This window comes from Notolepis coatsorum, assembly GCF_963971535.1.
Source record: "Notolepis coatsorum genome assembly, chromosome: 8".
In the NCBI taxonomy this organism is placed as follows: domain Eukaryota; kingdom Metazoa; phylum Chordata; class Actinopteri; order Aulopiformes; family Paralepididae; genus Notolepis; species Notolepis coatsorum.
This window is the reverse complement of record NC_140172.1, coordinates 87,335,481-87,349,387: the sequence shown is the minus strand read 5'-3', so window position 1 is coordinate 87,349,387 and position 13,907 is coordinate 87,335,481. Positions and strand designations below refer to the sequence as shown.

Here is a 13,907-nt window from a genome sequence, read left to right as displayed (position 1 = left end):
CAATATGATAATCACAGTCTAGATCTATTTAATCTAAGTGGCAGAATGTATTAAAAGCTAAGGGTGAAGAGATATTTAAATATAAAATATTTTGTGAGCTAGCCTCCCTAATGTCTACAAGTAAAAAAGTATGCAACAGACCGGATCCATACTCTGTATCAGACAATACTTTAAAGCTGAGGAACCAGACTTGGTGTCAGAGGTGGACATAGTGTTTTCTGTTCATCCCAAATGACATCATAACAGGATGAATGTTTTTTTTGTATAACATTAATTTACCAGGGCAGGTTCATGGATGCTCTTTTTCAACTTCACACTCACACAGTTACACACATTCACACCTAAGAGCTGCCCAGTACAACCACAGTCTGATGCTCTTGACCACTAGGAGCTGCCCAGTACAACCACAGTCTGACACTGTTGACCACTAGGAGCTTCCCAGTACAACCACAGTCTGACACTATTGACCACTAGGAGCTGCCAAGTACAACTACAGTCTGACAGTGTTGACCACTAGGAGCTTCCCAGTACAACCAGTCTGACACTGTTGACGACTAGGAGCTGCCCAGTACAACTACAGTCTGACAGTGTTGACCACTAGGAGCTGCCCAGTAGAACCAGTCTGCTGCTGTTGACCACTAGGTGCTGCCCAGTACAACCAGTCTGACACTGTTGACCACTAGGAGCTGCCCAGTACAACCAGTCTGACACTGTTGACCACTAGGAGCTGCCCAGTACAACCACAGTCTGACACTGTTGACCACTAGGAGCTGCCCAGTACAACCACAGTCTGACACTGTTGACCACTAGGAGCTGCCCAGTACAACCAGTCTGACACTGTTGACCACTAGGAGCTGCCCAGTACAACCACAGTCTGACACTGTTGACCACTAGGAGCTGCCCAGTACAACCACAGTCCACTGGATCAGTTGGGGTTCAAGTGCCTTGCTCAAGAGCACTTCTGCAGGTGGTATTGAAGGATGGGACGCGTAAAGATTTTCCCTAACGCACTTTCAGTTCCGTGTTCGGGTTCCGCAATCTGATTGGCCACTGACGTTTCTCTCAGCGTCAATCGCGTTACGCCTAGTTCTATCACTGGTTAAGCTTGGCGACTCTTTCGAAGTTGGTTAAGGTTAGAGTTTGGTTTAGAGCAGGGCGATAGACCACCAGCCCTGATTCCAAACTCTAACCTTAACCAACTTCGAAAGAGTCGCCAAGCTTAACCAGTGATAGAACTAGGCGTTAGCTAGCTAGCAGGCTGTTAGAGGCAGAACTAGGCATAACGCAATTGGCGCTGAAAGAAACGTCAGTGGCCAATCAGATTGCGGAACCCGAACGCGGAACTGAAAGTGCGTTAGGGAAAATCTTTACGCGGATAGGACATTCATTCACTTCCCTGCCCAGATTTTTTCTACCAGTCTAGGGGATGGAATCGGTGACCTTCCGGGCAAAAGCCCACTTCTCTAACCTTTAAGTTTCGGCTGAATGTTCTGTGTAATAAGTGACTATCTCTCTCACAGGTGCGAAGGAGGTGAACGCCAGTGGCAGAACCTTCACGGTACGGAGTTCTCTGCAGCTGCAAGTGGACAGGAACGATGACGGAGTCGCCTACACCTGCAAGGTGGACCACGTAGCGCTGGTTCTGTCACCACAGCAGGCCACAGAAGTACTGGAGGTCCACTGTGAGTACACACACAGACAGACAGACAGACAAGACACACACACACACACACACACACACACACACACACACACACACACACACGCACACATAATGTAAACATGGGTAACCCAGAACCCAACATGTGCAGTAATACCAGTTATAATATCTGGCATCATACCGATAGATTCAGATGAGAGACATGTGTTGTTCTTGGCAATAGCTCCTCTCAGCTGTAATGTTGTCCAACGGGACAACAACAACAACAACACAAGCAGTCAAACAGACATGTTGACAATGGACATGTTGACTGTTATTAGGAACCTTCTTTGTCTATTTTTCAAAACTGATCATTTCACGCTCCGTTAACACTTTAAGGACCAGCCACGTATATATACGTGTTTCGGTGCCATGCGTTGTGGACCAGAGGCACGTATATAGCCGTGGCAAGTTGTTATTGTTTTATTCCATATAAATAACCGTATCAAGATCCCAGATCGACTCTGCAGATCTACCCGCCTCTGTGGAATCGGCAACATGCAATACCGGCCAGATCCTCTTAGGGGCGCCATCGCTCCACTGCAGTATCATTGTGGGCGAATGGAATTTTTTTTTTTACCCTCCAACGGAGTATCATATTACTCTGATCACAAACCAACAGCATGCACCGTGTATCACGTTTCAAAGCGGAGATTTCACCATGGAATAAGGGGATTTATCATCAACCAATGGACATATCGATCTACCAGATGCCGATCGATAACGGGGAAATGCTGCCGGGTATCACACGGGCTGACGGTAAGACATTTATCACCTAATTTATAGCCGGATCGGAGGCTTGCTGTGCAACGCAATCGATCTGTGAATGTGGCTACTTACACGGACACTGTATTGGTAATCAATAATACTAATCGACGTCCCCCGCCGCCCCCCTTTCATCCATAGACGCTCTGGGATAGTCCGGATCATAAGCAGTTTATGTTATTTCATTAGCATATATACAACGGAAATGCCGTTGAATATAACGTTAGTAGCCTTTAGCTCTATAACTAGCTTTCCAGAAAATAGATGATACGAAATCTGCGATAAAGCTTATATTCACGGCGCTATAAAATGACAACCTACCGATGGATTTTTTTTCTCTTTAAGCCATTCTGAAGGGACGGTTTATGCACTCAATTGACAATGAGAATGGACAGATAGCAACACTATAAAGTATAGATATAGCTGTTAGAAAACCAACATGTTTGTTTACATTCCCCGGTCCTCTAGCCACTAATTAGACTAAGCCCATCGGTCGTCAAAGTGTTAACATACCCCACATTTTGCATCAAACACCTGGCGATTGCATACCCAAAGTAATCTGTGATTTATTATACGTTATACGTATAGCACATGCATGAGTCTGGTCTCTTTTGAAAGTTAACTTTCTGAAGTTTCTTACACAATAAAGAAAAAACACTTTGAGTTCTAATGTAATTGAGAAACAGAGGTTTGAACACACTGAAATAAAATATTTGTTCCTTACTTTTGATGTATTGCCAGATGCCTGTTTTTGGAAAACATAACTGTTCCATCGCCTAAAGTCTTATAGTCATACAGGTCCAAGGATTATAATAATCCCATGCAAAATTTGTTTTTTACAAAGGTTTTTGTAACGTGTGTATCCAAAATGGCCGTTTGCTCCCATTGTTTACAACGCGCTGCCACCAAGTCAGCCTTCTTCCTTGAATTTCTTTGTTTTTCTCATTGCGATCAGCCCCCACGTGGGATAGCGGTGGCTCCAGAATTTTTTTTGGCTCAAACGGTGGTCAATAGTTTTCGCCATCAGAGATGACTGGTCCGTTCAGGACCGTTCACAACCGGTCAATCATGATCACTTGTCGGAATGGCTTGTCAAATGACGATTGTCAGATGTTTCGTCTTGTAACTAGAGACTGAAAGCACACAATTGGTCGAGAGTGGTGTTGATTGAACGGTGGGAAGTTTAACTTTCCAACAATGTATTGAATGATCGGAAACGCAGCCCGGAGCCGGCAGACAAGCGCAAAGTGGCGTGAAGTGTGCGTGAGTGCAACACGTCCCACCGGTGGGACGCCAAATGTTAAGAGGTTAAAAAAAATCATTGTCACCGTGGCTAAGTGGTGCAGTGGGCAAGGCGCTCACCACCAATGCAGGAGACGCTGGGTTCGAGCCCAGCTCTCCGCATTGCTATCAGCTTGGCATACTAATACAATTGGCAGTATTGGGGGGTGGGAAGCTGATGGGTGGGGATCGGACGTTGTAGACAGCGACTCCTACAGGTCGGTTGGTGCGCCTGCGCAGCAGAATCAGGAAGCAACGGGGGCGGCGTGCCCTCCAAAAACGCAGACCTCTGACGCTGAGAGATCGCGCTGTGCAGGTGAAAAGATGCGACTGCTGCTTCCTCGAGTACCGGAGGGGACACGTGATGTAAGGCTTAGTCCACATTGCAGCCAGCTTGTGGGAGGCATGGCCTAACAACATTCGAGACAGGGGAGGGTAGAATTGGACGATATGAAATTGAGATGGGAGAAAAATAGAAAATGGGAGAAAAAGTAGATTAAAAAAATGTAAAGAATAAAAAAAAAAAATTTAATCATTGTCCACACGGCAGGGTTTTAAAAAATACCTCCGCCCAGATGTAAATTCAGAAACGCATATATAAATTGCTCCAACATAATGCCAGGCCAGTAGGTGGTGATAAGCGATATCTCAAATAACATAGAACAACAGTCTGAGCATGCGTAGTGAACTGATTTTCATTGGCGGTAAAATAATGTAGTGACAGAAAATCTGAATAAGAGACAACGGACCCGGTACTTTGTTGGTGATGCGAAAATATGCCGGCAAACATTAACCTCTTAAACCCGAGCCCTATTTTCTGAAAATGTGCCTAAAAATACAAGTAAATGGAAGATTGCTCCACTTCTATAAGGTCCATTTGCATGTTCTTGGTATCTAGGGACATCTATGGATCTCATGGAATGTATATCCAGTGTCAGAAATATTGTGTCTGTTACTAGGCTTGAGTAAATTGTAATGAACCAAAGGAGAATATAAAAAAAATATTATTTCCTTTTTTTTCTTTTTATCTTTGACGGTGAATAACACCATGCTAAATTTACCAGACTTGAAAAATTGCCACTGAGCTCATTCAGCATCTTCTTGCGATCATGTGTACAAAAAGTCTAAGCAAATTAATAAAGGGCAGATGATTAACCTCTTAAGCTCGGAGCCCTATTTTCTGAAAATCCGCCTAAAATACAAGTAAATGGAATATTGCTCCACTTCTACAAGGTCCATTTGCATGTTCTTTGTATCTAGGGACATCTATGGACCTCAGTGAATGTATTCCCAGTGTCAGTAATATTGTGTCTATTACTAGGCTTGCTTAAATTGTGATGAAACAAAGGAGAATATGAATTATGATTTTTCTTTGCATCTTTGACAGTGAATAACACCATGCAAAAAATGACCAGATATGAAAAACTGGAAATGGTAACAACAGATGAGGTACTCAAAAAACTGAGTGCCCTCCAACCTAACAAGGCCACTGGCCATGACAACATCCCCTCCAAATTCCTCAGAGACTCAGCAGCCGCCATCACCCCAGTCATCACACACATAATAAACGTCTCCATAAAACAGGGACACGTCCCCAAGGACTTCAAAATTGTGAGAGTAGCACCCCTGCACAAAAAAGGCAGTAAATTAGACCCTGGCAACTACCGCCCTGTTTCTATCCTAACCTCCATCTCGAAAGTCATGGAACATTTTTATACGAACAGGTCGAAAAATACCTTGCGGAAAAAAATCGAATCTACGAATTCCAATGTGGCTTCAGAACATCCCACTCCACTGACACATGCCTTCTCTAGTTAAACGACCACATCAAACAAGAGGTGGACACGGGCAAATACTGCGGCATGGTCATGCTGGACCTACAAAAGGCCTTCGACACTGTCAATCACACCATTCTGATTGACAAGCTAAAAGCAATTGGTTTTGATAGTCTATCAGTGAGCTGGATGCAATCCTACCTGGAGGGGAGAGAGCAGATGGTGGAGGTAAACGGAACCCTATCCCCCCCCCCTCACAGTGAGCTGTGGTGTTCCACAAGGAAGCATACTAGGTCCGCTACTGTTCCTAATTTATGCAAATGACATATCGTCCGCTTGTGACTGCAACTTGTTCCTGTTTGCGGACGACTCAGCCCTGCTGGTCTCTGACAAGAACAAGTTACAGGTTGAAAAAACCCTCAGCTCAGAACTAGGCAAAATCTGCATATGGCTCGCTGATAACAAACTATCATTACACATGGGCAAAACAGAGTCCATTCTCTTCGGTTCAAATAACAAACTCAGCAAGACCGACCGCTTCTCAGTTACAGTGGGTGACAATATTGTCACAAGGAAAGAAGATATTACCTACCTGGGTTCCATCCTAGAGGCAAATCTTTCCTGTGACAAAATGGCATCCAATGTAATAAAAAAAGTCAACCAACGAACACGATTCTTGTACCGGATCTCCTCACTGGTAAACAAGAATACCCTGAAGACTCTGGCAGGAGCACTCATTCAAGGGTACTACGACTATGCATGCACCTCATGGTACCAAAGCACCTCAAAGGCGCTAAAAACAAAATTACAAACATCTCAAAACAAACTGGTCAGACTACTGCTTGACCTTACTCCTAGAACCCACCTCACCCCTGCCCACTTTGACAACCTAGGACGGCTTAGAGTAGACAACAGAGTACAGCAACTTGCAATGGGCCTGGTCTACAAGATACACTACACGACCAAGGTACCCATGTACATGTCAAAATACTTCCCAAAGGTCAGTGAATACCACGATCACAACACCAGAGGGAGCTCCACAAATCATGTTAAACCCAGATTCGGCTCAAACAAGGGACTAAACACGTTTCGCAATTATGCCACATCAATGTGGAACACCCTACCCAAAGCTGTAAAGGAATGTGAATCACTACCCACTTTCAAAAACACTCTCAAAAAACACCTACGGGAGACTGCAATTATAAACTGGCCCCTGTAAATGTCCTAACACAACCCCCCCCCCCAATGTACAATAAATGACCAAGTATGGTCTTGTCAATATTCCAATGTACAGTTTTGCTTGTTCAGTTGTACAGTGTCCCCCACCCACTCATCCTACCCAACCTCCCCCCCCCCAACCTCCTCCAATGTACAAACAGTACTGTATTTGCAAATCTGGTATGTCATAAATGTATAGATGTAGCAGTACTGTCTATCTGTATGTCATGTATGTCATATATGTTATGATGAATTGAAAATGGGGGACCCTGATGTAAACAAGACGAAAGTCTTTCTCTGGTCTGCATCCCCTTAACAATTGTATGTATTGAGCTGTACTGTACTGTACCCATTCTGCAATCTGTTAATTTTCAATCAATCAATCAAAGCAGTCCACAGTCTGTTGAGGAACAACGAATAACTGTAGCTAACTGGGAATTTCACTGACTGACAAAGACATCCATTTGTACACTAAAGTTTACCAAATCACTCGAAACTACAAGCTTACATACTGGACTAACATGTATCATTCATTGTAATCAGATTACTATATTATTATATACAATAGAAGTGTTTTACTCTGAACGTGTGAGGGCTGTGTGTGTGTGGGGGTCATGAGCAGATAACAGGGACTCTTAAAGTTATCTGTGACACGGACAACCACTAGACTGCTTACGCAGATATTTTAGGAGAGGGGAAAAATTAAACAGAAAACAACCTTTACAGGTGGAAATCTCAAAGTGAGTAATTAAGAAAATAAACCAAGTCCCAAAAAACAGGACTACTCTCAATAAAGAGGTATAGTATAAAAGTAAATAAGCCACAAGGATACCTCCTAATAAAGGAGTTTATATTTGAAAAAAGTTAAACAATAAACCTCCACTAAGGGAGTTTATGTGTAGAATCACATGAGTAGCCTAAAATAAGAATGACTACCATAAAGCTCTATTCTGAATCAGAGATCAGACTACTCTTCAATATAATGAGCGTGACCAAAAGGACAACCAACACTGGGAAATGAAAAAGCAGTTGACACTGCGATCTCCAAACTTAAATAGACTCCACATGGCCATAGGCACAGCTGGACTGCATCAGGTGCAATCAAGCCCACACACCTGCTGACCCATGAGGCAATTAACCACAGGGAACAGGGATTGACAGCTATCCCTCACAGAGAGGTGAAATAAAGCAAAAATAGACAGCTGTCCCTCACAGAAAGGTGAAATAAGGCAAAAACCATGACAGAATGAGTGACAAAACGTACCTCTCAGCTTAGCGTGTGGCGCAAACTGAGGCTTACGCAGAATGTCAGAACCCAAAACAGTGAATTCTTAAAGTGACAGTACATATTAGGTACATGTATTGAGGATTCGGTAGAATGAAAACATAAACACATAAAATAATTACATAAAATGGTATTCATAAACATCAGGATTTGGTGACATTTCAAATACACATAAATAAAATAAAAGGTTCATTTAACACTTGTTACATATGGACCGGGCCAAATCTCCCCTTTCCAATGGCAGAGTTCAATCTGGATTTAGTATCACCAGGCGTGCAGGAAAAACCGTGAATGAAATCTACTGTAAGTACAGTTACCTTTTTATAATGTAAATGTCTAATATATGGCAATTAACGTTCAGGTTTGTTCCACCCGTGAGATATGATCCCAAAAATAAAGAGGGAAAGAAAACTGAAAAAGAAGTCAGATGATTGACAGGGGCTGGCGTGAGCTGGGAAGTGTCTTTTTTAGAAATTTGAAAGCCCATCGAAAGCCCTGGGTCTCTTCTCTCAAAAGTCTACACTCAAGTTAGGTTGCACCAAATCCTTGTGTCAAGCCTCGCCTTTTTCTGACTCGATGCCCTGAGATTTCTATAAACTAATATTTCACAAAATCATTGGTAAACAAACGTAGTGCTGAAAAAAATATACACTTTGCCTGCTGTTTTGACAGGGTCTTTACTCTTGGCTACATTTGAAGGAAAAAAAACGCTACATTAATTCATACAACGGAAAACGCCACACACACAGGCTGCAGATCGGCCCAGACACCAAGCCACATTGTTTCAAATGGAGTGCAATAGCGGCCGCAAGGCGACAGGTGGCGGTATTGGACTTTTGCGATCTCAGACCCATCCCCAGTGATAACACACAGCTGCCTGCATGTTTTATGAATGGAAATATCGAATAAAAGAAATAGCGATGAAAACCCGAGTATACTCGGGTTTTCGGGGGTCCTGGTGCTCAACGTTCGGCGAGTTAATCTGACTATAGTCGGGTCCGGCGTCCAATGTGTTAAGAGGTTAAATATATTTGGAACCGTTTGTCTTCAATTGTATCTGAATCGGGAGATTTTCTTCTCACTGTCAAAATTGAAAGTGCATCTCTGGCTGGCTGGCAGTGCGCATAGAAAAAGGCATATATTATTGAAATTTGTTTTCTCTAATGAACACATCACAGTATTTATATATTTCATATAGTTTCTCTATCTACTCCAGTGCGCCATCAGACAGATTCAACCGTCAGATGCGCACTACTTGCGCATAACGGAGAGAGAGGGCTTGTGGAATTCCCCATCCCTGGATAAAAATCCAGCTGACTGGTTAAAAGTCAATGCGGGGAGATTCCCCAGGCTGGCAGAGCTGGCACGCCAGTACCTCTGTATACCCGCGACATTGGTACCATCCGAACTTGCGTTTTTGGGACCATGTGAGTCAGTCTAAGACGGGCTATTTATCCTCATAACATGCACTGGGTTGTATATGTCACGTTTCGCAATTGCGCGCACGTTGCGGCACTTTGCGAGCGTATACCAGCTCGGCCTGCATTTTTCGCCATTCATGTAATATACCGTTTGAAACTTGAATTTGCCGCCTTTTGCCTTTTTTTGCTACACGGTTTACTAAAACCTTTCTCAAGCACAAATTCTTTTTATGGATTTTTATAAAATAAAGAGAAATGTGAGTACACAAGTTCAAGTTCAACTCAAGTTCAAACCTTTATTTCATTAGCACTAAAAGTGATTATCCTTTTTTGCTTCAGTAACTTCAGAATGTTACCTTTCAAAAGCGACCAGGCTCATGACATGCATGTGTTATAAGTATAAAGCTAAGCTTTGCAAAAAAAGTATGCAGTCCTCAAAAACAAAAACTGCCCTGTTTGGGGGGTGATGCTAAGTAGGCTATCTTTTTGCAAAATAATAATAGCCTCATTAAAAATACTTTTGTTGCTTCATTAGTAGCGGCACGGTGGTGTAGTGGTTAACACTGTCGCCTCACAGCAAGAAGGTCCAGGGTTCGATTCCCGCTTGGGGACCAGGTTTCCGCGTTGCCAGGTACCCAGGTGGGGTATCTCCCAGGCCCTTCTGTGTGGAGTTTGCATGTTCTCCCCGTGCTCGCAAGGGTTCCCCCCCGATAAGAGAAACCCAATGGAAAAACATGCACAACCAACAGATCGGTGACACTGTCGCGTCCTTGATGAAAACGGGCAGGAGCACTTTGATTGGTCCCCGGGCGCGGCCCCTCGTCGACGCCCTGTCTGCTCCCGGCTGCCCTTGGGGGGAAGGATGACGGGATGGGTCAAGTGCAGAGACTCAACGGCGACTGAGAAAAAGACAATGCATGTGTGTAGGGCTGGATGATATGGCCAAAAACTTTATTGCGATACAATTATAAAATTATTTTCATATAACTCGATATCGATAATTATCGTCGATATAATTTTAATTTTAATTTAATTTTAAAGTTTAATTAACTTCTTATGCCCGGCGCCGATGGACGGGCTATTAATAGACTTGTTTTGCTGCTGCGAATGTCTCGATTGATGTCGTCATCAGTCCGCGCACGTTCTTCTACCCCAGTGCATAGATTATTATATTCCACCAGGGGGCAACCTACCGCCACTGGATCATATGCATTATAAGAATGGAACACAGTTAGCCAGAGCAAGCGGTGTATCCCACGACAATGTACTAAAATCACCCTAAAATACTCCGTTCCGCCCCAATACATTGCAACGACGTCCACCGCATACCCCACACTACTCTAACCGTGGCCTCAGAATTCACGCCACACACCCACTCGGCACGTAAACTATAAAATAGCGGCGTGCAAGCTAATTATCCTAGCCAGCCTTGTTTCCAATGTACTAACTATTGCCCTAAAATACTCCGTTCCGCCCCAATACATTGCAACGACGTCCACCGCATACCCCACACTACTCTAACCGTGGCCTCAGAATTCACGCCACACACCCACTCGGCACGTAAACTATAAAATAGCGGCGTGCAAGCTAATGATCCTAGCCAGCCTTGTTTACTACTAGAGTCCTACCACTGAAAGGATATCAACCATCAATTAATATCTTATTCGATGAGTTTGTTCTCTCCTCTCCCGCATTTGGTTTGACCTACTTACCAAGTCTAATTTGGTTTGACCTACTTACCCGTGGTGCAGGCTAGGGCCCAGTCTGTTTTACACACATAGCTTGGTTTGACCTGCCGACCTTTTGGCTCCGGACCCCTCTCCCCACACACACACACACGTGCACCCACGGGCACATCTCCTCTTGCTGCTTGTCTCTGACGCCTGACCGTCTCACATGCACGCATCCACTCACATACACACTGATAGACAGTTAGTTTCACACACACTTACACACAAACATACACACAGATAAACACGCATAGGATTTATGGCCACCAGGTGGTTGCTTGGCCACCAGGAAGTGTCAAGGAGAAGAGTGATGATCAAAATCTGAGGACATGAACTCAGTCTAGTCTCGCACACACTAATTTCAAACGCATACACAATCATATACACACAGACACACAACCGCCCAAATGCGGGGGACCCAAGGGACCACTTATCGTTCGGCCCCCACCCTTAATGGAAAACACGTACTGAAACGACCCCTCCCTCTACCTCAATTCCCGCCTAAAGTTCTTTGTCCTCAAGTTATGACGCGACAACTATCAATCATCAAGTCAGGAAAGAGGTGTGTCTAACTACCACTGTATAAAAGTTTGTCGTTGTCTGTCGTCGGGGCCATTCTGCGTTTGTCTGAATTCAAGCAGGTGGTCCAGATTGTTGTTCTTGTGTTCTCCTTGTCCTCTGAGATAAAAAACCTTGCAGCCATCTGACTCCAGACTCAACTGTGTCTCGCCGCTTCTTTCAACTAAAAGAACTCAGTGTTAGTTTACATTATAGGAGGAGGCCCGTTGGAGAATTTCCTTATACCTCTCTACCCAGAGGTACACCGCGGGTCTTCTTCGCTGTCGGCCATCTCCTTCACTGATTGGTTGTTAGTGCGTGTGCTCATATCCAAGCTTGGAAAATCGATATATCGAAACTTTGCGACCACGTTTCATGTTTATTTCGAGGAAATAATTTATCGCAATAGTTATCGTTATCGTTTTATCGCCCAGCCCTACATGTGTGTGTGTGTATCCCAGTGTGTGTGTGCCGCTCCCATTGCATGTCCAGTTTGTTGCATGCCGAATAAAGACCCCTAAAGAGGTCCTGCATTATCCTGCATTATTATAGTACAGTTGGTTTTTTTCAGCGTTTTATGCACGTATCTGTTATTTAATTAGGCCTATTGGACATTTTCATCACATAAGTAGATTTCTTGTTTTTGTTTATTTATTAAGTTAATATAAAACCGTCTTTAGATCTATAAATCTATAGTACATCATCTTTGTATGAAAACAGATTCCAACTGTGTTAACCTGACCAGCCAGATGGTCTGTTACACAGAACCATCCAATAGTTGTCATTTGAAACTGTTTGGAATAGGGCTGTTATTTTAAAAGAAAAGATGGCCAGTAGCCGCCAGTAGTATTAGTTCCTCAAAGGAAGCTGATGGTCTGAAGCACTGTGGTTCTGGCACAAGTGCATAACCTGAAGCCTGACAAGATGGATTCTCTCTGGATCTGGTGAAGCCAGCTGTCGTGCAAGGTTACAGCTGTGCTGGTCAGACACCAGAGTCTCAACTGAATGTCACTACCTTTACTGGTACAATGTTCTCTCCCGTCAAAATGGCCAGTCTAACCATTACAAGTCGTCCATATCTAACTGTAAAGGAAGGAATCTCCTGTGCGAGTCTGTGTGCATGTCTGTGGTGCACGTATCTCCAGAACCATTCATTCAATCGACTTCACCTTTGATGGGTGTATTGCTGCAGAGCCAAATGTGCTGACCGTCTTCTCCAGAGTCAGGCAAGAAGATAGATACCAATCTCATCTCTGTCCATTCAGTAGAAAGCTATCTGGCTGCAAACTAGGCGAGCTTAGCACAAATTAATGGAAGTGGATATGGACCACTAGCCTAGCTTAAAGGTCTGCTTCCATTCATTTGTGCTAGGCTAGCTAGGCTAGCTTTTTCCCAGAGGGATGGGAACAGGGAACAAATACTGATCTGTGTTCCAGAGTTCTGGTTGAAGTGAGTGTGTTGTTCTCTCTCTGTGTTCCAGACGCCCCTCGGGTGGAGATCATCAACATGCTGGCGTTCCCTCAGGAAGGACAGTACATGAAGCTGGAGTGTATCTCCAAAGGAAACCCCTCGTACGTCACTCTTTTTACTTTATTTAACAAGGTCCATACATTATGACACAAACTCTACACATGATGACACAAGGTCTACACATGATGACACAAGGTCCACACATGATGGCACAAGGTTCACACATGATGAGACAACACTCATTACCATCACAACATTATCAAAAAGCAACATCAGCCATCTTAGGTGTACTGAAGGAAATCCCCATCATACACTAGGAAAAGGGTACATGTTAGATCCCATGGCCGAGAAGGATATGTTTACATTAATAGTGAAAGGCTATTCACTTAGCAAGAGTGAAGGGCCTCTCCTCTGTCCTGATTCTCCTGGACATGTCGGCAGCCTTCGACACAGTCAACCATCAAATCCTCCTCGCATCCCTCGCAGGAATGGGAGTGGTTGGCTCTGCACTGGCATGGCTGTCATCCTACCTTGACGACCGCTCCTACCAAGTATCATGGAGAGGGACCCTGTTGCCCCCCCCCCACCCCCTTCAGACTGATGTCCCCCAGGGCTCAGTCCTTGGACCCCTCCTCTTCTCCCTCTACACCAAATCTCTGGGTAACATTATCACGTCTCATGCTTTCTCATATCATTGCTATGCCG

General features: G+C 44.1%; 1 protein-coding gene across 1 annotated transcript in view; it reads left to right on the top strand.

Moving 5' to 3' along the window:
* LOC311233144 (cell adhesion molecule 2-like) overlaps positions 1-13,907 on the top strand; it is a 937,635-nt gene that overhangs the window by 838,893 nt on the left and 84,835 nt on the right. Inside the window, exons 5-6 of the mRNA XM_084320035.1 lie at positions 1,521-1,682; positions 13,213-13,303. Coding sequence (XP_084176161.1) covers positions 1,521-1,682; positions 13,213-13,303 — 253 coding nt within the window. The remainder of the gene's footprint in view (positions 1-1,520; positions 1,683-13,212; positions 13,304-13,907) is intronic.